General features: G+C 34.1%; 1 protein-coding gene across 1 annotated transcript in view; it reads left to right on the forward strand.

The window, feature by feature from the left end:
• The first annotated feature begins 15483 nt into the window (after positions 1-15483).
• The window catches only part of LOC142319114 (juvenile hormone esterase-like), a 48770-nt gene continuing 42044 nt past the window's right edge, over positions 15484-22209 (forward strand). The window contains exons 1-3 of the mRNA XM_075356035.1: positions 15484-15664; positions 18265-18414; positions 21436-21570. Of these exons, the coding sequence (XP_075212150.1) occupies positions 15524-15664; positions 18265-18414; positions 21436-21570 (426 nt within the window). The 5' untranslated portion in view covers positions 15484-15523. The remainder of the gene's footprint in view (positions 15665-18264; positions 18415-21435; positions 21571-22209) is intronic.

Consider the following 22209-nt stretch of genomic DNA (forward strand, 5'->3'; position numbering starts at 1 on the left):
GGCACGACGAGTCGTTCCACATCCACGTTTCGCCTTCAAGGAAATGCTACTTTTTAATTTTTTTCATTTCACTCTGTATATATTCAGCAATATTTTCAATCTCATAATTACTTGTTAGTACGTCTATGTAATGTTTTTTAGTTATCTCATAATTATTACCATTATTTTTATCTTTTTTGACATTTTTGTCGAACGCGAAACACAATTTATTGTTTTTATTCTCTTCAACATTTGGAATAGCGTAAGCTGTCATCAACTGTATTAAACCCAACTCATATTTACCATTCGAAAGGTAGATTGGAGGAAAAAATGATTTCTTAATCGCTGAACTATTACCATCAATTGATAATAGACACGACATAGCTATTTAGGAGAAAAAAATAAAACAAACATATAATTTGTTCACACATGAAAACTCTAAACATAATCGCCCGCAATTTACATCATCAGCTTGAAATCTAGTATGACTGTATGTTACATAGATTCTCCGAAATAATTCATCAATTCTGTAGGAGGTTGAATGTTACCTACACTATCAAAATAATCTACATTTTTATTGATTTTTTTTTAAAAACAAACCCAGGGTGTACTAAATCCGTTTTAAGTGTCTGAATTGACTATAGCGCGTTCATTTTTTCTAATCTTTTTCGGTAAAACGCCTAGCTCTAAAAAACACCTCTAAAATGTGAAATTCTCAACTGTTTCGCGTATTTAATCAATTCATAATTATATAAAGCATGCTTTGGTATTGAATCAATTATTATTATTTTTTTTTAATATCACGACCTTTCTTTAATTTTAATTTCCCACCTGTTCTTTTAAGCTTCAATCTACCACCGAATTTAGATTTAAGTTTCATTGCGTTAGTTACTGCGTAGGTAGCTACTCTTTCAGTTAAGGCTACTATCAGATGCGATTTCGCGTTCCCAAGCTTTTTCAGCAAGTACTTTATCAGCTTGAGATCGTGTTTTATTATCTGAATATTTTAGATAAGTTATATTGTGCAGTTTACAGGCATCGTCCAACTTATTGATATCTTTATCATCACGCTTCAATCTGTTATTTAATTTCGTGCCTGGTCCACAATAATTGCAATATGGAATATGAGCTTCAAATGGTAATAAATCTACAGTTTTATTCACTACAGAACCTATACCACGTCCTTTTTTCTTTATCTTCATATCTATATATAAAAAATTTTTATTTTCATTCAAATATATTATTAATATGAAAGTGTAAATGATTCTTTAATTAACCGACGCCGGAATCCCGACCGCGGCTTTTTTCATCAGCTCAGATCTGAGCCCATGGAACAACTTAATTTTTTCACTACATTTTTGCAATAAACAGTACAATCTTTAACGACAACATTTTCAGTGTTAATGATTCTTTAATGTATTTAAATTTGGTATCTCGAATTCGGGCCAGCAAAATATTTCTTATAAAGCAAAAAATTCAATAAATTTATCGATAAAATAGATTGTATATACTAAACTGGTTGAACCAAACCCATGACAATTACGTTCAATTTTATCGAGCGTTTCACTTTCAATCCACGATACGCGTTCGTATTTTGATATTACCATTTGCGCGATTCTCATACCTTTTTGTATCATAAAATCTTTATCACCTAAATTTATATGGATGACATTTATTTCACCGCGATAATCGGTATCAATTATGCCCGGCGAATTGGCGACTATAATTCTATATTTAGCCACCACACCCGATCTAGTCTTATTTTCTTCGAAATTTTTCGGTAACGATATAGCGATACCAGCTTACTTAATACCGCCTACTTTCAAAATTACATTGATTGTTGAAAATAAATCTAAACCTGCACTTTGTTCGGTAATATATTTCGGCAAATAACAAAATTATTAACTTTCTTAATTTTAGCTACATTAGACATTTTTTTAAATATCTATATTAAAAAGTTAACAATGTAAAACTAATACACTATGTTTTATGTTGTCTTTTTAATTTTGTATTTTCGTTTTCGCAAATCATTTCTGCAATCTTATTTTCTACATGTATAGTGATGGTATCTTTCAAGAAATCTTCTGTAACGCGACCATTTAACTCATGGTCTATATACTTTCCAATTTTTGTTTTAAGCGGCTCGAATGCATCTTTCAGGAACTTTACAGTTTCGTTTGCAGCCTTCAGTTTTTCATTCTCTATATAAGTTTTAATGATTACGTCATAGTCTATTATAGCCTGATTTAATCTTTCCAAACCTACAAACTTTTCATTGTGAATTCGTTAACATTTGTTTAGCTCGTTTTACATTTAACGCGTCATCATCGTTAATTGGATCTGATACATTACACAATCTATGTTTTGTTATATCACAATTTCCCTGAGTTGACAAAGAAAAACCTATCCTTGGAGGGCTTTTAAACGTTTCATTGAGATGGTTAAACATATGTTTAGCTCGTTTTAAATTCATCGCGTCATCGTCGTCAATCGGTTCTGAAACATTACACACCCTATCCCTTTTCCCTTTTCCTTCTTGTCCTTTGCAACCTAATCTTAACCATGACATTTCTATGTATATATATATATATATATATATATATATATAAGAAATTAAATCAAATAATCTATTTGAATTCAACGTCGTTCAATTCTTTAATTATGGATATGATTTCATATGAAACGATATTGTTTCCACCGTCATATTCACCTACAAATGTATACAATCTATCTACCAATTCGATTTGATCATCCCAATATAAATAGACTGGATTATAATTAAATTAAGCATGTAACAATCCGCTACCACTAAAAGATGTGGATGATGTTTTATATGGTGAAACAGATCTAACTGTTCGTTTTGGAGAAAACATTTTCTAATTATTTCGTTGTATTTAAAGGGTTTATTCGTTTTTACTGTTCCACTTTCACTCAAATGCGCACCAGTACGACGTAACATTTCACCATAAGTTTGCATATCTATTGTGTGAACTTTTTTTAGGTCTGGATTTTTATAAATTAACAACTCTAAAATACCAGGCGTTGCATTATACAAGCATCAACTAAATGGATTTTATCGACTATAAATTCAATTTTAGTGTTACCCAAAGTGCTAGTGTCTGTATTTTTATCATATTTCACACCATATACATTATCCAATGATACTTTTAGTGCTGTTTTTAACATTTCTAAAAATGGTTTTACAACATATTCACTTGTAATTGTATCTTGCGTTTCAGAAACTTGTGTAAAAGGACATCTACCAAAATAGTTATATATTTTGTAAATTTAAGGGGTTCTTCACCTTCATATGTACTTTGAGTTTGTTCACATGGTAATATTATTTGTGAAGATAACATTGTTGAAGACATTGTCTTCTTCGTGTTCTTCAGGATCTGAATGCTCTTGCTCCAACAAACGTTGTTGTTCACAGCTATCTTGATGCTTTTTTTAAATGACCTGATAATCTATCGCCCAGTTCACGTCCTACTCTATCAATATCAATTTCACCATCAGTTTGAGGTTTGTTTTGGTTTATCTATTCTTTTATTAATTTTTTAATAGGATCTATTATTGGTTTAAAGCGTTTAGAAAATAAATCATTTTCTTTAGCCAAACCCATAATGAATGTTGTATGTATACGTTTAAAAACTTTATCAAGTTTATCAATTCCAACTATTTGTTTCTCCCTCTTATACATGGTTCAATAGAAAAAAAAAAAATTCAAACGATTAGTTTATTCGCGTTAGACGTTGCATTCGATCAGCGTTTGATCAGCGTTCAATCAATGATTAAAAATTTATCAATACCATTTCTATAACGACCTTTATTTTTATTAGAATCCTTTATCAATAACTAGAAAACAGTAATGGTTCGCGATCCAAACGTGTTCGCATAATGATTTAAAATCATCAAACGACATGTCAACGTTTACGTATTTATTGTGTGAATATGTTGTAAATTTAGACCGTCTTGTCTGAGTAATATTAAAAACTTACAATTATCTCGTATGTGTTGTTCTGGTATTTTAGAATACGTTTGAGCTAAATAAAAAAAATCTATTTTATTCTGATGACCTCTAGCCAAGTAATCATTAATACTGCTTTGTTTTTCTTTGATTACATCGTCAAAAATCATTACTGAATAAGATTTAACAGCTTCTGACTCAACAGTCAGAAAAGGATCAGGATCAACACCCTGATCGTTTTCACAATATTCATAATAACCCCTACTTCTGAATTTAACATCATCAATTCCGATAATTTTTTATACAGAGGTTGAGGTTGATTGAGGGATTTTGAAAAAATGTACAGATTTTTAAATCGTAATCTGTTTTTATGAATTAAAAAATTAAAAACAACATTTGTTTTGCCACAGTTTGAGAACCCGCATTCAATATATCTTACAGTGTTTGGTAACAAAGAACTATCTATTTCGTCTGGATATACCACATCCTAATGTTGCATTTGCAATGGGAAACTTTGTTTTCTGTTACATTTCATTCATATCTCTTTCTATATAAAATATTTAAAATTGAAAATCAATAATTTATTTTCAGGAAAAAAAATACGCCTAACTACTCATAACAACAAGTTGATATATTTAAATCAACTCTACTGATTGGATAAATAAGAGTAAGTTTTGGCAAATCATAGTGTATCTGTTGTTTAACATAAATTTCATAATCATAACATTTATCTATTACATTGACACAATCCAAATTACTATGAAAGTGTATTTTTAAATGTATTTTATCCACTTCATCCACAAAATCAAAATCACGTAATACATAATCAATAAACGACTCAATTACATATTTAATATTATGCTTATGTTGTTGAAAATTAAATGGTTCTTCATCTAGAAAAAAATGAATATTCAAAGTTAAAATTTGAATGAAAATAATCTAAACCACCATCTTTATATCTTTATAAAAATCCTCTAACCATTCCTTTAATTCTACACCAAAAATTTTATTTTTACGAAAGCTTCATCTCTCACTCACTCTCTCTCTCTCTCTCTACATATATATATATATATATATATATATATATATATATATATAAATGTTAAGTTCGTTTGTATCAAAGATTGTTTTCATCTATTTTTAATAAATCTATCTATCTATTTTTAATTTGTACAGTTTTTTAATAAATAAGAGGCTAATAAATCAGATGGAAATGTAAACAAAGGAAAACCAATCAGATCAATGCAAGATGGCCGCTGTCAAACACTACGACCAATAACAAAGAGCCCGTATGGCCGTTGCAAATGTAAACAAAATCACAACTGATTAAGTAACAAATTTCTTTGAATTATATTTAACAGCTAAAACTCTGTATTTTATTAAAAAAAACCAAAAAAAAAAAACACCAAAACAAAAAGAAAAGCCACCAAGAAGGATGACTTACAGTAAATAAATTAAAACACCCAACTTTCTTATAGCCCAGATAGACTTAAGACTATGCAAACAAAAAAGCCGAAATAACCAAATACACAGAAAATAATATCCCTACATAATGACCAAAAAATCCTTTGTTAGGTTATTTTTTTTACATATATATGACTAAACAATCGTTTTTTGGTAATTTAGCGTTCTTTGCTATGTAAAAGCAAAGAACAAAATTCACAAATCTTCAAAAATTATTCCTTTTGAACTAAGCCACATTTTGATATCATTGTTTTTCTATAACACAGCTGGAATTCTTTTCGTTTAATTATAAGAAACGTTGTCGAAGACAATAACCGAATTCTCTTCCAAAGGACATAATACACCGCTAAACTATTTCTAAATAATTCAAATTCGTGTAATTTTTTACGAATCGCGTTTTTATCAAAATCTCACCTTTTTCTCAATTGACCTGCGGGGTTTTGTTTTCTTTGGAGACCGTAATTCATTAGTAGATTCATACTCGAGAATCACTTGTACACTGAAGCAGCACAACTTCTACTTACGTTAGCAGTTTATTAACATCTGAAATCAACGCCGTTTGATTATTCTGTAATTTGTAAGCATTACTCTGCTTTTGTAAGCATTTAAAATGATGTGTTTTTTCGCACGACTTAAGGGCTTTTTCGCATTTAAAATGTTAAGTTCGTTTGTGTACGCTTCAAAAACTCAAAATCTTCTGCACCGATTGAGCTCAAATTTTAGCACGATATATAACCCGCATCAAAGATTGTTTTTATCTATTTTTCGCATCAGTCACATACCCGCGACCGCGAGAAAACAGTTTTGTTAACGGTCAGCTGTGTACCTGTGACCGCGCCATCTGCCGGAAGCGAGGGGAACACTCGCCATACTAGCTAACGACAACCGCAGTCACATGTGAAACAATACCTGTTCCTAATTACATTGTTTATTAACAAAAAAAAAAAAAACGTATCTACTTGCATCTGATTCCGATTATTATACAATCTGAATTAAATATTCACTTTAATCGAAGTACTTTTGTGTGATCGTGTCGTGATTGAGCTGCGCCTTTCACCAAGCTCTGAATTTATTAGAAAACGCCCAACAGTGGAATATATGTATTAATGACGCGTGCAACACTGCACATCCAAACCAAATTCGCGCATTATTCGCAAAAATATTGACCGCTTGATTCCCTTCATCTCCCACAGAGTTATGGGAAAGATATCGATCGCATATGGCTGAGGATATTTTGCATAGAGTACGCCTAGAAAATACCAATATGACCATGGAATTTACAGAAGGCATTTACAACAAAGCATTGATAAATATTTAAGACAAGTGCTTAGCTATTGCAAATAAAGTTCTTAGTCAATTAGGAATGCCAGCATCCACCCGAGCTGCGATTGCTTCATTTGATGTGGATTTATGCCGTGAACAGAGTTACAACATTGGTGATCTTCAGTCATGTGTCCAATCAAACATTCCCAAATTAACGCGTGAACAGAAAGGCATTTATGACCGCATAATGCAAATGATAAATGACGGAGTTGGGGGGACCTTCTTCTTGGATGCGCCAGGAGGAACTGGGAAAACATTCCTCATTAGATTGATTCTAGCAAAGGTTCTATCAAAAAATGACAATTATCCTGTTGCGTTATATTAATCAGCCAAAACTCTGCAACGGCACGCGACTTGCAGTTAAGAAATTGATGAATAACTTAGTGGAAGCAACGATTTTAACGGGGCCTTTCAAAGGTGAAGATGTCCTCATTCCTCGAATACCCATAATCCCGACCGATACACCATTTTAATTTAAAAGATTGCAATTCCCAATTCGATTGGCATTTGCAATCACAATCAATAAAGCTCAAGGTCAATCTTTAGAATTGTGTGGTTTAGATTTAGATGCGGATTGCTTCTCACATGTTGCGTGTTCCCGAGTCGGCAAACCAGATAGCATTTATATCTACGCAGACAGTGGAAAAACAAAAAATATTGTATATCCACAAGTATTGCAAAATTAAACTTCTATGAAACTTATGCTTTGTTTTGTTTCTCATTTCTCACCCATGCACCCACAATGTGCCACAGCGAAGCGTGGCGGCAAGAGCTAGTATATTTATATATTATATACGTATTTATATATTTTTATATATATTTCAATTGCTTGTGGACACCATAACTGCCGTAATTTTGCGCCAATCACTTTCAAATTTATACATAAAATATAATACCCCAAAATCTCGGTCGAGTTCGTTAATGGGCAAAATCGGACCATGGGAGTGGAAACGGGGGGCTTTTTCGAAAAAACAAAATATCGCTATAATTTCACTATTAAGTAAAATATCGAATACGTTTAAAGTTCTTACTATTTATTTTTGGATGAGGGCCTAAGTAAACTTTTTGATATCACCAATCATTGGCCCAGGGGGTCGAAAAAATGGGGTTCCGAAGACGGGGAGTCTGAAAAGACTTCAATCGACACAGTCAGCCGATGGTATGTCAGGAGATAAGGAATCAAATAATATAACAGGGGGTTCTAATTTTGTAGTGTACAGTTTCTTATAGTGAGGTTTAAAAGAGAAGGTAATTGTTTCTCTAAGGTTTCTCTATTCTTAATAAACAAGTGCATTGTAATGAGTTGCAGCTCTCCGAAATCTATTAAAAAGCTTAAGAGTGATCCCCTGTTGATTAAGGTTATTGTTGAAGAACAGATTCGGAAGCTTCTGGCCCTAAGTTAAGTAAGGGTGAAGAAGCGATAGTGGAGCTGCACAATACACTAAATTTCAGCAAGGGAGTAGTACTTTGCCGTGACTTGTGTACACCACCGTGGGTGGTGTAGAATTATCAGAAATATCAGAAGAACTATCACCGCAATCAGTCACTTCTGTACAAACGATAATGAGGAAGGAGAGTAGTATTGATGTATCAACGTCCTCACTTATTTCCAATCTTTTCTACGCTATCTGTCCCTGAACGTATAAAAATTGGTTACCTCTCTCCGTGTGCGACCATACAAACAAACCCAAGAAGCTGCTTTCAGTGTCAGAAGTTTGGTCACAACAAAACTGGTTGCACAAAGGAACAAGTATGTGCCCGTTGCAGCCACACAGGACATGACGATAGCACAGCGCTTAGGTTGAAAAATGCATTATTTGCAAAGGTCCACGTTCGGCAAGGTCTCGGGAATGCCTTCTTCATAAGGGAAAAAAAGCTATACTGAAAATTTGTACTGAGCAGAAAGTGTCCTTTCCTGTGACTTGTCGGAGGTACAGACAATCCCTCAACTTAAGGAACCCTGTACAGCTCGATGTTAGTTTTGTCCAAACTCTTTCTAAAATTTTGCAAAAGGTGAACGAGGGCGCATCGTGTAAAGAACTGACCAATCTGGTCCAGCCTTTATCAGACCAGTTAATATCTCTCACTTATGGTATTGAAGTATTGAGTACAAACAAGAAGAAGGATATTTTTGGTGGAAAGACCGACAAGGGTTTCCTGAAAACCACTTCAGTCGGTACTCCACCAAATAAAATTTCCGCTGCACCACCTAAGCAGCAAACTACTACGATCGCAGTGAAGAGATCTACAAAAATCATCGCCTGGTACGGTATCTCCGGCCTGCCAGGCTTCCAAATCCCCACCATCATCTCGAGGTCTCTTCGAGAATATGGTAGTGGATTGGTTTGACTGGCATTTCTCCCGCCACCACCCCATTCGGTCGCCCTAAAGTATAAGACCGAATGTCTGTGCCACAAACGGCAACTGTGCCTCGAACATTTTAGCGACCAGTATCCTAACATAGCTCCTAGAGCTTACCTAACAGCGTGAGCGGACTAAGCGCAGTGCTATACACCACCGGCTTACGTATATCAACCGGTCACTGTCATATATTCGCTAAAATGGGTAGGCGCATCCCATCAACTACTAATAATATATATGACATCTATAATAAAATTTATTTCGTCTAGGCAGCAATTCGCTGCCACGCCTAGGTCGCTGATTGCCAGCATTCCACCATTTTATAGCCACCTGTTCACTATTTTATAGCGCTTGGAGCCATAATAATTGGTTGGTGGTCAGCCATACTCAGGGTTAGCATCCCTCAGCAATGCAGTAAGAGTCTTTCCCTTAAGTAAACTACGGATACCGGATGCCGGTGACAAAGCAACCGCATCTAGGAACTCTCCCACACGGTCGGACAATGCGGCTCTCGGTACATTGACTTGTCGCTTGCGAGTGGCCAGGGTGGCTCGGTCACTGGCCCCGCCAAGAGCAGGGCAGTCAAACATCAGGTGTTCATTTAACTTGACCTCCCCGCAAACGCACAGCTCATCAGCTGCCAGGCAGAACCGAAACAGATATTAGTTCAAATTAACATGGTTGGTGAGCAGCTGGGCACCCATTGCCTTTAGAAACGAACTCGAAGCATACTATCCCCTAAATCCCGTATAAACTTGTACAGAGATCTTCCCTTAGTCGTGGTGTCCCATTCCAGCTGCCATGCTTCCATCGCGAGGCTCTGCACCCTCTTCTGCAGGCGGGAGATGGGCAACTGAACGAAATTTAGATCTGGTGCATTGTGATTAACGTTCCGTTCCGATACTAGCCCGGCCCGAAACCGCATTCCAAATAACTTGGCCTGCCTGCCTCTTCGCAATTCCACATGGCTGCCCGAAGTTTCACCACTAAATCGATTTGGAGAGCATTTCCCAATGCGGTGGTAGCCTCGTAGAAGGTTGTTTTAAAAACACCAGTGCATATAATTAAGGGTCTGCGATGGGCACTCCTTAAATTTTGAACAAGTGCTCTATTCATATCCAACCTATGCGACCAAACGGTACTATGCAACCTATGCAACAAATACCTAGGTACTTATGTACTCTAACTCGGCTGATTACACAGCCTTTATACATTATGTAGGGGTTTCGACTTACAATAATTTGTCTGCTCCCTTGAGAAGCATAAACTTCGTCTTGGGCACAGAAATCTGTTGACAGGCAGTAGATGGTAGAATATATCCGTGTTAAGTTGGTCAATCCCCTATTCCTTTTTCAGTGCCATTCGAGAAACCGCTTAGTCTTCATTTACGAGATCCATAGCCCTTACGCCAGGGAAGGGTGTAGCCCCCGCCCTAACGCGACCTCTGCTTCAGCCTCCGGAGCATCTGGAAACAGAGCATCCAGGAACGCCTGGATGTCATCACAGATGTTAAAGTGTGGTCACGACCACCAAACCCGCATCAAACACTGGACAGCATGTGCAATGGCTTTGGCCGGTAACATGATTTTGCGAGCTGTCAGGGATTGCGCTGCAACTTGCGAATTGAGTCTTGCCATAACTTGAGTCTGGCTTCCTTGATGGCATGAACAAACTCATTACGGGCGCGCCGGTAGATCCGCAGACACTCAGCGCGCTTGTCATCAACGATAATCCCCATTAGGGAGCGATGCTGATATATTCTCCTAGCGAACCTAACTCTCGCGCAGCACGCTGAGGTCAGATAACCTCCACTTTTCCCGGGTTTCCGCCTGCGTTTATTAGACGACTCCCCGCAAGCAGCGATCATGATAGCTCCAGGCATTCCTCCATCAGCGGACCGACCATTACCTAAGGGTCTGTCCACTGGCCGAGGCCGCCGTAGGATCCTATCGCAGCCAGTTTTGATGGCCCGGCCGAATTGTTCAGCAATCAATTTCACATCCTCTGTGTGCTCCATGCGCGATTCCTTCCCCTGCAAGGCAGCTGCAGCCTGTGCTGATCCAGGCTCTTTAGCTTATAGCGACCCAAATCTGCAGCTCTTAGACCGTCTCCGTAAACGATCTCATAGGTTATAAGCCAATGATCGCTGACACTGGCCTCGGGCTAGATAGTCCAACTACTTGTACTTCACAGAAAGTCGCCCATCACTAAACTGATGTCGATGTAACTTTCTCCCAGTTCGGAAGAGAAAGTTGGCGATTGTTCTGCATCATTAATCAAGTAGAGGTTCCTGGCTACCACGAATTGTTTGAGACCAGCGCCTCTGAGATCAGTGAATGGTGAATTCCAGGCGGGAGACTTGACATTAGCGTCCAGAGCAACCAGTACCCCTCGTGACTCGCACAACGGTAAATTACTCATCCGACTATTGGGGCATCCAAAAGATACCCAATGAATCTGAACCAGCCAAGACCGCGGAGAGCGGCCGTTCTCCAAGAGAATGAATAAAATCCATTCGGTGGAAGCCGACCACCCTGCCCCCGACCGCGTACGACTCCTGGACCAAGAGGACCTCGAAATTGTACTCCTCAAGGAGCCTCATGACTTTACTGGTGGCCGCTCGAACATGATGCAGATTCAACTGCCCCAGGTGCAAGCGTTCAATATGGTGGAGTCTGTCCTCAAAGGCTTCCCCCAATTCAAGCGTCGTCATAAGCTGTGTTTTTAAAGCTTTCGCCCGTGCAATATCATACGCCCTGCATTGCCTACCCCAGACCCGGTGTCCAGCATCGCTGCCTTTCACGAAGGTACAGGCGGCGCACTTGGCAGGCGCAGAGTTGGCAGGTGCAGACTTGGCAGGGCAATCGGTTTCCTTGTGCCCCGGAAGAGCACAGTGACCACACATCTCTGACTGCACTCTGCAGTGGAGAGAGGTGTGATCAAACCCACACACTTGTAGCATCGGGTGACCTCTATACGGTCGACGACCTTACATGAGGTCCACCCAAAAAGCAGACGTCCGCCGGCCACCAAGACTGCCGGATCTTTGGCGAGGTCTCCAACACTCAGTGACTCTTTTGGGATTCCTTCCTCCCCAGCTGCTTGACCACCTTGGTTCCCCGAAGGAAATCCTCGACGGACATATCCAATGTAGGATTTTGCCCATGCACGGCCCTGAGGATTTCGAGCTCCTCCACCCTTGACACATCGTATACCAATATCTGCGGCCTCCGCTCGGCCAGCAACTGAGCCTTTAGCCCGTTCCTTGTAAGAATGTCGGTCTCCAGTAGCTGCTGCGCCTGCCGCTCACTTATGATTTCCAAGATGACACCGTGGTCCCTTATTTTAGTGACTTTGATCTTTTCTCTCCGCGGGTCCAGGACCGTTGCTAACGATGAAGCCTCCGGACCAGATTTTAGAGGAACCACCTTAACGGTAGCCAGCTTAATTTAGCCGCCGGCGCCTGAACTGGCAGCGGTGAACTAATTTGCTTAGGCGCAGGCCCGGAAGTTACTGCGGCGAAGGAAACAGTCTTTTTAACCTTCTCCTCCAACCGTCTAATAAACTTGTGGAGCTGATCCAGAGCCTCACCCGTCACCGGCTTGAAGCCCCTGACTCCCTCCACAATATGGTCCACCTTGCCGGACAGTCGTGAAACGACCGAGTCCAAGGCAAGGTTGGCACCTTGGAATCCCATGCTAGGATTATATTCATTCACTGATTTAATAGTTGGGAATATTCTTACAGCACTTTCATCTGAAAATTCGTCTGTTAAAGGTACCCTCCTTCTTTCGCAAAGCATTTTCAATTGGCTAGTTGTAACTTCTCCAAAACGCAAGTTATTTAATAAATCAATGAACTCTATGTCATTTCTTTGTCTCATGTTTATTGTTAGCTCATAAAATTAAAACTGATGCCACAGATTTATTTCTGCTTCGTGCCAAGGACGTTGAACAAAACACCAATGGCCTTTAACTGAAAGCAGCTGCATTGTATCATCAAAAAGGAGCACATTAACTCTGCTGAATAACTTGTCGTTATTAATTAGACAGAAAATTATGTAATAATTATATTTTTTTAAACTGGAACCGACATCAAAAAGTAAGAAATAATTTCGTACAAATACTTAATTCCTTAGACACTCTTTTGAATCTGCATCAAAATATATGATGATACAGAGTGTCCCATATAAAACGCAACCCAACCTTATATTGGTAAGTATTGACATAATAATAAAAAGGCATGTGCAAATGTAAATGTAATTTTTATTATTACCATCCATTACCTTACATTTAGAGTAAATGTTGGAAGTGGCCGCTATCTTCTTGAATACAAGCTTCAATTCTTTGTACAGCGTTTCTTACAACTTTTTTCAAAGTTTGTGGCTGGGTATTTAATACAGCTTGTTCAATATTGACTTTCAATTGTTCGTGGTTTGTTGCTGTAGGCTTTTTCTTTGAGGTAACCCCATAGAAAAAAATCCGCCGCAGTCAAATCTGGAGATCTTGGTGGCCACAAGCCGCCTCGACCGATAACACGATTACCAAAGAATTCCTCAACGAAATCAGAAGTTGAACCTGCGTAGTACGATGTCGCACCGTCATGTTGTGGCCAGCCTGTCTTCCTCTTCCATGAGTGCGATGAACTGAAATAAAATATCCTGATATCGTTCTGCATTAATGGTGTACTCGAAAAAAATAGGAACGATTATTTTCTTCCGCGATATCGCGAACCACACGCCCAACTTCTGCGAGTGTAATTGTTTTTCGTGATAAACGTGGGGATTTTCAGCACTCCAAATTCTACTATTTTGGTTGTTTACGTAGCCATCCAAATGAAACCATGCTTCATCTGTGAAAAATAACGAATCCATAACATTAATTCCCTCACGCAGAAATCGACGGAACCATTGACAATATTGTAGCCGTTTTTCTTTCTCGGGCTCAAGAAGTTTATGAACCGTTTGAATGCGATAAGTTTGTAATTGTAATTGTTTGGTCGCCCGATGAACAGTTGATTTAGACAAATTAATTTCAGCAGACAAACGTCTGATCAATTTATTTGGCGAGGCGAGTAATCGGTCTTTGATTTCAGTGACCGTATCTGTATTCAACACTGACCCAGATCTTTTGTGTTCCTTGTTATTAACAAAACCAGTCTCTCTAAATTTTGCAACTAAACTTAATACTGATGTTTTGTTAGGAGCTGGTTTATCTAGGTACTTATGACGAAACAAATCTTGCACTGCAACCACTGATTTCGTACTGAAGTACGACTCAACAATGAAAACACGTCCATCTAGTCTCTAGCAATACACTGAACGTTATGATTGCATTGTTGTTACTGCGTCGCCGCGATGTTCAGATGTTGGACGAGTCCATTTCAGTAACGAGTAGGGGAGTAAGCTTGACTTTTGAAATTTCATGGATGAGTGATTGATGGGTTGCGTTTTATATGGGACACCCTGTACTTGTATTAACCTATAGATGGTATGTATAAAAATACGTAATAATTGTATTTTGGTTCTGAACGAAAGTGTTTACAAGAACTATCTGATTGTTCATTATGAAAGATAAATTTCTTCTGTAGCAAGGCTAGCTGCTGGAGTACATCTCACTCCAGGACTATCAGTCTTGGAAATGAAATTGACATGATTGTAATTATGTAATTACCATGTAAACTATTCTCTAATAGAGTAATGACTGCTTGTAATTTTTTCCAGATCTTTTTTTTAAGTGTAGGAAGTGATAAAATGGGACTTAAAAGTACCCAAAAAATGATTTATGCCTATCATAAAAATTTTGTATTCAACTGTTCTATATTCCCAAAATTAATTAAACTTCCTGGAATGGTAAAAAATGTAATAATAATACTTGTAGAGAATCTTTGATTTCATAAAATAATCTTTTATATTGTGGAAGGATCAGAATTTCTTAAAAAACCTTTTTCATAATTTCTGAAAAAAAAAAATTGTGCAAAGATTTTGACTAAATTTAATTTAAAATCTGGACAGATGCTAAATCAAACCTGGGAATTATGAAACAAAGATCTTATGAATACCACCTTACTTAAGAGACTGACCAATTATGTTAAGCAAGAACAAGTATAGACATCATACCGTCATTCGTCTGTAGGATTTAAAGTCATTATTTTTTACTATCCTCAAACATTTCAATATTTATCCAACATAATTCTGTATGTTTAATCAATTAGCATATTAATGATGTTATAAAAACATAAACATATTTTGAAAATAATATTAATTTTTAGAAAAGTTATGATTTTTTGTTGACCCAATTAACACAAAAAATTGATAAGAAAGCAAATAATGTGACTGTTTATCTTTAATAAAAAAATCTCAGTTTTATGTTAATGAGGGGGTCATCATGTAGTTGTAATAAACATAGTATTTTTCTCTCTAATAAGTGTATGTTATATGTTATAAATATCAGTTCATTTCTAACTGTGAATCTGGTGATGATGATCAAACTATTAACATTGGTAGCAGCAGGTATTATAATAATAACTTTTAGTGGTGTATTTTACATGTACATACATGAAAAAATAAAGGTAAAAAATTTTCATTTGGTTAAAATAAAAAAGTATTAAAATAACTTTGAATTGAAATATATTTTTTGTAATATAAGAATAGTGTAAGGAGAATTATCTGAAAGAAAAGAAGAGTCCAACTCGATAAATTTAATTATGAAACAATCTTGTTAGTGTAGGGAAACAGTTTAACTTGTTGAGCTCGATATGAAACAAGATGTATCATTAATAATAGAAGACAGAACGTTAACATATTAGAAAATAGCAAAATATAAGATTTTTTTTTAGACAACCATCTAAGGAATAGAGGATTGCACCTTCCACCACAGAAAACGATGCTTCAGTTTTAACTACTGAGTTATTCTAAACAATCTTAGAAAATAATAAAAATGCAATCATTTGTCTTGAAACTGATAAAGTAGCTTATATTTACATTCCTTAGTTTGATTATTAAAAATGTGGCAATGGAAAAAATGATAGTATTTTTAAGCTCCTGTGAATTAACAAAACACAAGGAATAAGTAACAACCTAATACATTCTAATGCAAAAATATTTTCAAAATAATTTTGGCAAGAAAATTTTGTGTTTTCTATTTGCTTAAATTCTCAGCATCAATCCTTTTTTTACAATATAAACATACACAAATATATATTTATACAAAATATAAACACCATAATACAGTAATTAGATAAGTTATACTTACCATATTAATTTATCTAATTACTGTTTCAGTGGTTTACATTTTGTATAATATTAAATTTTATTAACACAATGGTCAATATATTAATGAATTATTTGAATTTTCAAAAAATTATATAAAGTCTTATTCTTCACCAAATGAACTCATTTCAATGCTTCTTTTTTATTCTGTAGTCACATTTTTCCTGTAGTAGTCCTGTTGTAAGTTGAACATGTTTTATAGTTATAATTATTATAATTTTATTGTAAATTGAATGAAAACTTTAACTGTACATGAATTAAACATATTTTCATTTTTTGTTTGTCTTGATCATTTCTTAGAATAAGAACCGTAGTGTTGTCAATTATGTGCTCCTGTCTAATGTATTCATCTTCATTTTTTTGTATTTTTTTCGCAAAAAGTTTCCAGTGCGATGCGTCCATTTTATAAAATTTATCTTTGGAAATCCATTGAACATCATTAAAGTCAAAAGTGACAATGTGGTTTCCAGCATATTGTTTTATTTCAGACCAAACCATTGCAATAGGGTGTAAGTCTGGATGGTACAGGGGTAGGCATAAAACTTTATGGCCATTTTTCTTGGCAAGTTCATCAAATATAAAAACCTTGTATTTTTCTTTATTTCTTTCAATTAGCTCATGTAGTTAAGGTTTCAGCAAAGTAGATGAGAATAGAATGCAATAATTATTTGGAGAATTAAATGCCAAGGTGAGATAATAAAATCTAGATTTTGAACACAAACAATGCAGTATTAATGTACGTTTTGTTAATCTGTCATAAATATTAAAATATATATATTTTTTTAAAGTTAAGAGTGAAGTAAAATTACCTTTAATTCTTGAAAGCATATCATTTAAAGAATTACGTTTAACACAACAGGAGTAGCAATTGATTGTAGAATGGTGACTGGTGGGGCTGGAGTGGACAAGGCAAAAATAAAGTAACTCCCCTCCCAAATACATTTATTGTTGTTATTTTTGTTCAGCTAAATTCATTTATAATAATTCAAGAAAGGGAATGAATACCTGAACACATCTATCTTCAATAAGTTTATTTTCCCCATTTACACAATGTATCTCTTATTTTCAAAGACACTATTTGAAAATTGTCTCAAATGCTCCAATTTCCCTCCCATTTCTATGGTCTGTATGTCAATTTGTGTTTATTCGATGCAATTATATGAATAAGTTTCTCTATAGCCGCAGAATGAAATAATAAGTAATTTTCAATCTCAGAATGATGACCGTCTTCTCTCAGGACTCTTACTGTCCTGAAATTTTGATTACTCTAATACAGGTTTAATAAATTTTTTTTTTTTAAATTTTAAGTATTTTTCTTATCAGAGCATAAAGATTAAAAAAGAATTAATAATATTGACATAAGCTTCTTCTTTTTATTTAATTTTAAATTATTCATCTTATATATTTACTTTTACATAAAAAATTTAAAAAAAGCTTAAATATTAACAAAAAAGAAAAGCAATTTAAAATTTGAAAGATTCTGTGTACTTGTTTATTGGGTTTTCTAAATAATTTTATGAAAATCAAATTTTATTTGCGTTTTTTCTTTTGTAAATATGAATTTTCATCAAGTAAAAACATAGATACAAGTGTTTTTGCCAGTTTAGCTTTAACTAATCAGGTGTAGAGTATCTGATATTAAACTTAGCTTGCACTGCCAATTTTTCCTAATAAACCATTACAATCAAATTAGAAACAGTCTTAAGAGTTTGCTATATTTTTTTGCTTGATATTTTCATATTGTTATCAAAAGAAAGAAATGATTACAATACTTGCTTTCAGATTGTCCATTTAGATTTGTCACTCCATCTAGGTGAACATTTTGAGGATTTTTATCATATTTTCAAATAATTTACTTTTTAACCTTCAATTTCTGTCTAATTCAATTAACTTGTTGCAGATTGGCAGTATTGATGAAGATTTGGTAGTTAAAATTCAACAAGGGCTGGTGAGAGGTCAAGAAAGAAGGTCTACATTGAACAAGATAAAATATTATGCATTTAAAAGAATTCCATATGCAAAACCTCCAATCGGATCACTAAGATTTAAGGTAAATATTTTGAAGCTCTTTCTAGAGATAACATAATTTAGTCAATAAATATTTGCAGATAAATTCATAAGTATCCTGTAGCCTTCTTACAAGAGGATACTCTACTTTTTAAAATATAAAATTAATTTTTCTTTTACAACACCTTTTAATTAAATCAAGTTAAACATTACTTCTTAATATTTTTCATCAGTTATTTTAGCATAATATTCTGTAGGCTGAATTACTTCACCCATAGTAAATATTCTATGATATAGGAAACAAAAATTCTATCTTCTTTAAGTCTGTTAAAAATTGAGTAACATATTTCTGAACCTCTAAAAATTTTAAATTATATTGCTTTAAGTTAGTTTAAATATAAACATTCATTGTTATTAGAATGAACTGTAAAAACCTTTACCATTCCATGAACATAGAGTTATTTCAGAATAGTAAACTTACTGCAAAAGGTGCCTCACTACATAAATAAAAAAAATCCTTTAAAAGTCCTTTAACTGTTTATAAACATTCTCTGAAATAAAATTAACTCAAGATGGACAGATAAATGCATCACTGCCAGATGTCTTTCATGTTTGTCAAAAGAAAGTATTCTCCAGACAGGTTTTGCTGTAGGTGGCAGAAAATAGGATTTCCATATTGCTATTTTTAGTGCAATTAGACATTAAAATTCAACAAGTAAAAATAGATTCGTTTATTAGTTCACCAGTTCGACAAGTTAAGATTCTGTTGACTTTATCCAAACCTGAAAAAAATGCTTGGTCAGATATATTCAATGATAAATAATGTACAATATTAATGATAGCATTGAAATATTGTGACTAAATAGGGCAACATGGAACAATCTCTGTTGCATGTCTTATATACTTTTACAATTTTTTAAATTAATTTTATTGAAAGATCACTAATTTTTTAAGCTCTTCTGGGATAAAGTGGAAAGCTTTTTTCATTAGTATAGCTTTTTGAAAATTTTTTTGGGGAATATTTTGAACAACTCCCATCATGCTATGTAATTTAGGATGCAAGGTTCTTACAAACTGTGAACTATATGGTTCACAATACTTTTATTTTTCATAGAACCTGAATAATTCTTACATGATTCTTTTTATATCCAACCTTTCCACAATAAAAACATTAGAGACTAAACTTAATTACATGTTTAACAGTTAATGCTACAGTATCAGTAATCTAGCTGTTAAATTACTTAAGTTGGTTGATTTTCAGCCACCGATTCCCAAACAGACACAAAATGTTTATACAGATCTGGCAAAGACATAATTACAACTTGAAATTAAAAAATTGCTGTTATAATAGATGAATACTAACACTTGATTGATGCTCATAAATTATATTGTTTTCAGTTTAGTCCATATTTTATTTGCACCCATTTATATATTCCTCTCGCACTAAAAAACTAGTCCTTACTGTGACAATCAGTTCACGATATATCCACCAGTTAAGCAGTGCATACTCAAGCCTAGTTTTGTCCAATCACGATATTATCAGTGACAGCTGAACTAACTGTTCACCTTTTAATAATTTTTAACTTCAGTGTAAACCGTGATATTACACCTTTTTTTCTTTTTGTTGCTTATTTGATATAATTATTTTTTATTTCTTTCCTCCAATTCTTTTTTTTTGCATTTACATTCTATTTTTGTTATAAATTCTAACTTCACTGAAATTTCTTTTTTCCTTATATGTACTTGAGACTTCTGCCTGCGGTTGTTCATTTTTATATTTTTGATTTTGTTTATTATTTCCTTATTTATTTGTTTTAAATAATGGATAACAGTATTCATGCATCCATTTTTGTTTTCTGATTTATGCAGAAGTAATTATCTCGATGACTACTGTAAATCGATTTTTAAATGTTATTCAGTCACAATTCGTAATTGTTTTTTTCAAAAAGTTCCATTTCAAAGACCTAACAGTCAGTTATGATTAAGATGACTTAAATTTTTAGATTTAGATTTTTTTCTAAGTATAAATATAAATGGCTACATTATGGCAAGTTAAGTAAGCATGCCTGCGCAAGGCACCTGTTGTGTAGTCTTTTAAACTAAATTTTGTAAATTTCTTTTAACTTAAATTATTTAAAAATAAAAAAGGTAGAACTTTTTCTTGAAAAGACCTTTAAAATTATTAAATTCACTTGTTACTAGAATCCACAGTTATTTAAAACAAAATTTCAAATTTATATATCAGTAATATATATCATTAATAATTTGAAACATATTGTATATTTATTTTTTAAGAGCTGAATTGCATAAAAAAATAGTTTTCTAAAATGAAGAATGTTGATCAAGAGAATTCATATTTTGTTAAAGTAGCTACGTTTATAAAACTCATGTTCATTGTTTACCTTTTTTACTTTTCTTATTTATGTTGCATAATATCAGGAAGATAGAAATAAATATCATAGCGTCATACCAATAGACCTTATTGTAAAACATACATTTAAGAAATAGATGCTAAAACAGACTGTTGACTGTTCACAAACATCACATAAAATGAAATTTTAGATAAGAACGGAGTACAGTAAAGACTGCTTTAATTTTAATGGATATAATGATGCATACATTTTAGCATCTTCAAATGAACTTAAAAAAGTTCTTCCAACATATCACGCAGAAAAAATTTGAAATATGTTTAGTATTTATCAAAGATAAAGGTGAGTCTAGAGTTTGAGCAAATTTTTGGAATAAATTATAATGTATAGGTAAATTGAAACTTTAATTTTTAGTAATAAAAGCCATGATGTTTTTACATAGAAATCAAATGATTGTTATTAATTTGTAACTTAATTTTGTACAATTTATACATTATTCAACTTATTAAAAATGCAGTTTTATTTATCTGCTAAAACAGCTTAGTGAGGTATGCTGCAGAGAATTAATATAATAATCTATAAATCTGATATCCAAAAAATGAAAAATACTTTTGCTATAAAATCCTAACTAATTTCAAAAAATCTACTAAATCTATTTTCTTAGAAACAAAATTTAATACTGATGTAAATTTCAGGATCCTCAACCAGCAGATCCTTGGGATGGTGTCTTAAATAATTCAAGAAAAGTTAACAAGTGTATTCAAATTGATATTTCTGGTCAACTAGTAGGAGATGAAGACTGCCTATATCTTAATGTATACACAACTCAAGTATGTTTAATTTCTAATTCTGCTTCTCTACTACTATATTTCAAGTTCATATTGCCTTACATCAAGCTGTTTAACAGTACATCATCTTATGTCTCAGGTCACCATAAATGAGTTAATGTCATTAATTTCAATAACAACTTTTCATTAATATACACAAAATGACAGTTTTGATACTTATCACTTATAACGCATGCATACATTTCCACTTAAAAGAAATTATACCAATAAGTAGACTTGAACCTTAGTCATGTTGTTAATGCATAAAACAGTTATGCAAATCTATATAAAATTATTTTTTTTAATTATGGGAAATTGAAGGGTGTGAAATAGGGGTAAATGTAATTGTTTCAAATTTTAATCACCAGTTACCACAAACTGCTAAAGTTAAGCAATGTTGTTTGCAGTTTCGTGGCATGCTTTCTGACTTATTACTGGCAATTGGCCATAAACATAACTATGAACAAAAAGTAAATCTTTACAAAATAATTTTTTTAACTGTAATCATTTTTTTAAAGTGGATTACTAGTTACTAAAGAAAACAAAACAATCAGTAAGCCAAGAATTGTATAAAAGCTGGAAATCATCTGTATATCCCATAGAATTGTAAAAGTATTTAAACTATACAATTTTTAAACAATA

This window comes from Lycorma delicatula, chromosome 2 (genome assembly GCF_047948215.1).
Source record: "Lycorma delicatula isolate Av1 chromosome 2, ASM4794821v1, whole genome shotgun sequence".
NCBI lineage: Eukaryota > Metazoa > Arthropoda > Insecta > Hemiptera > Fulgoridae > Lycorma > Lycorma delicatula.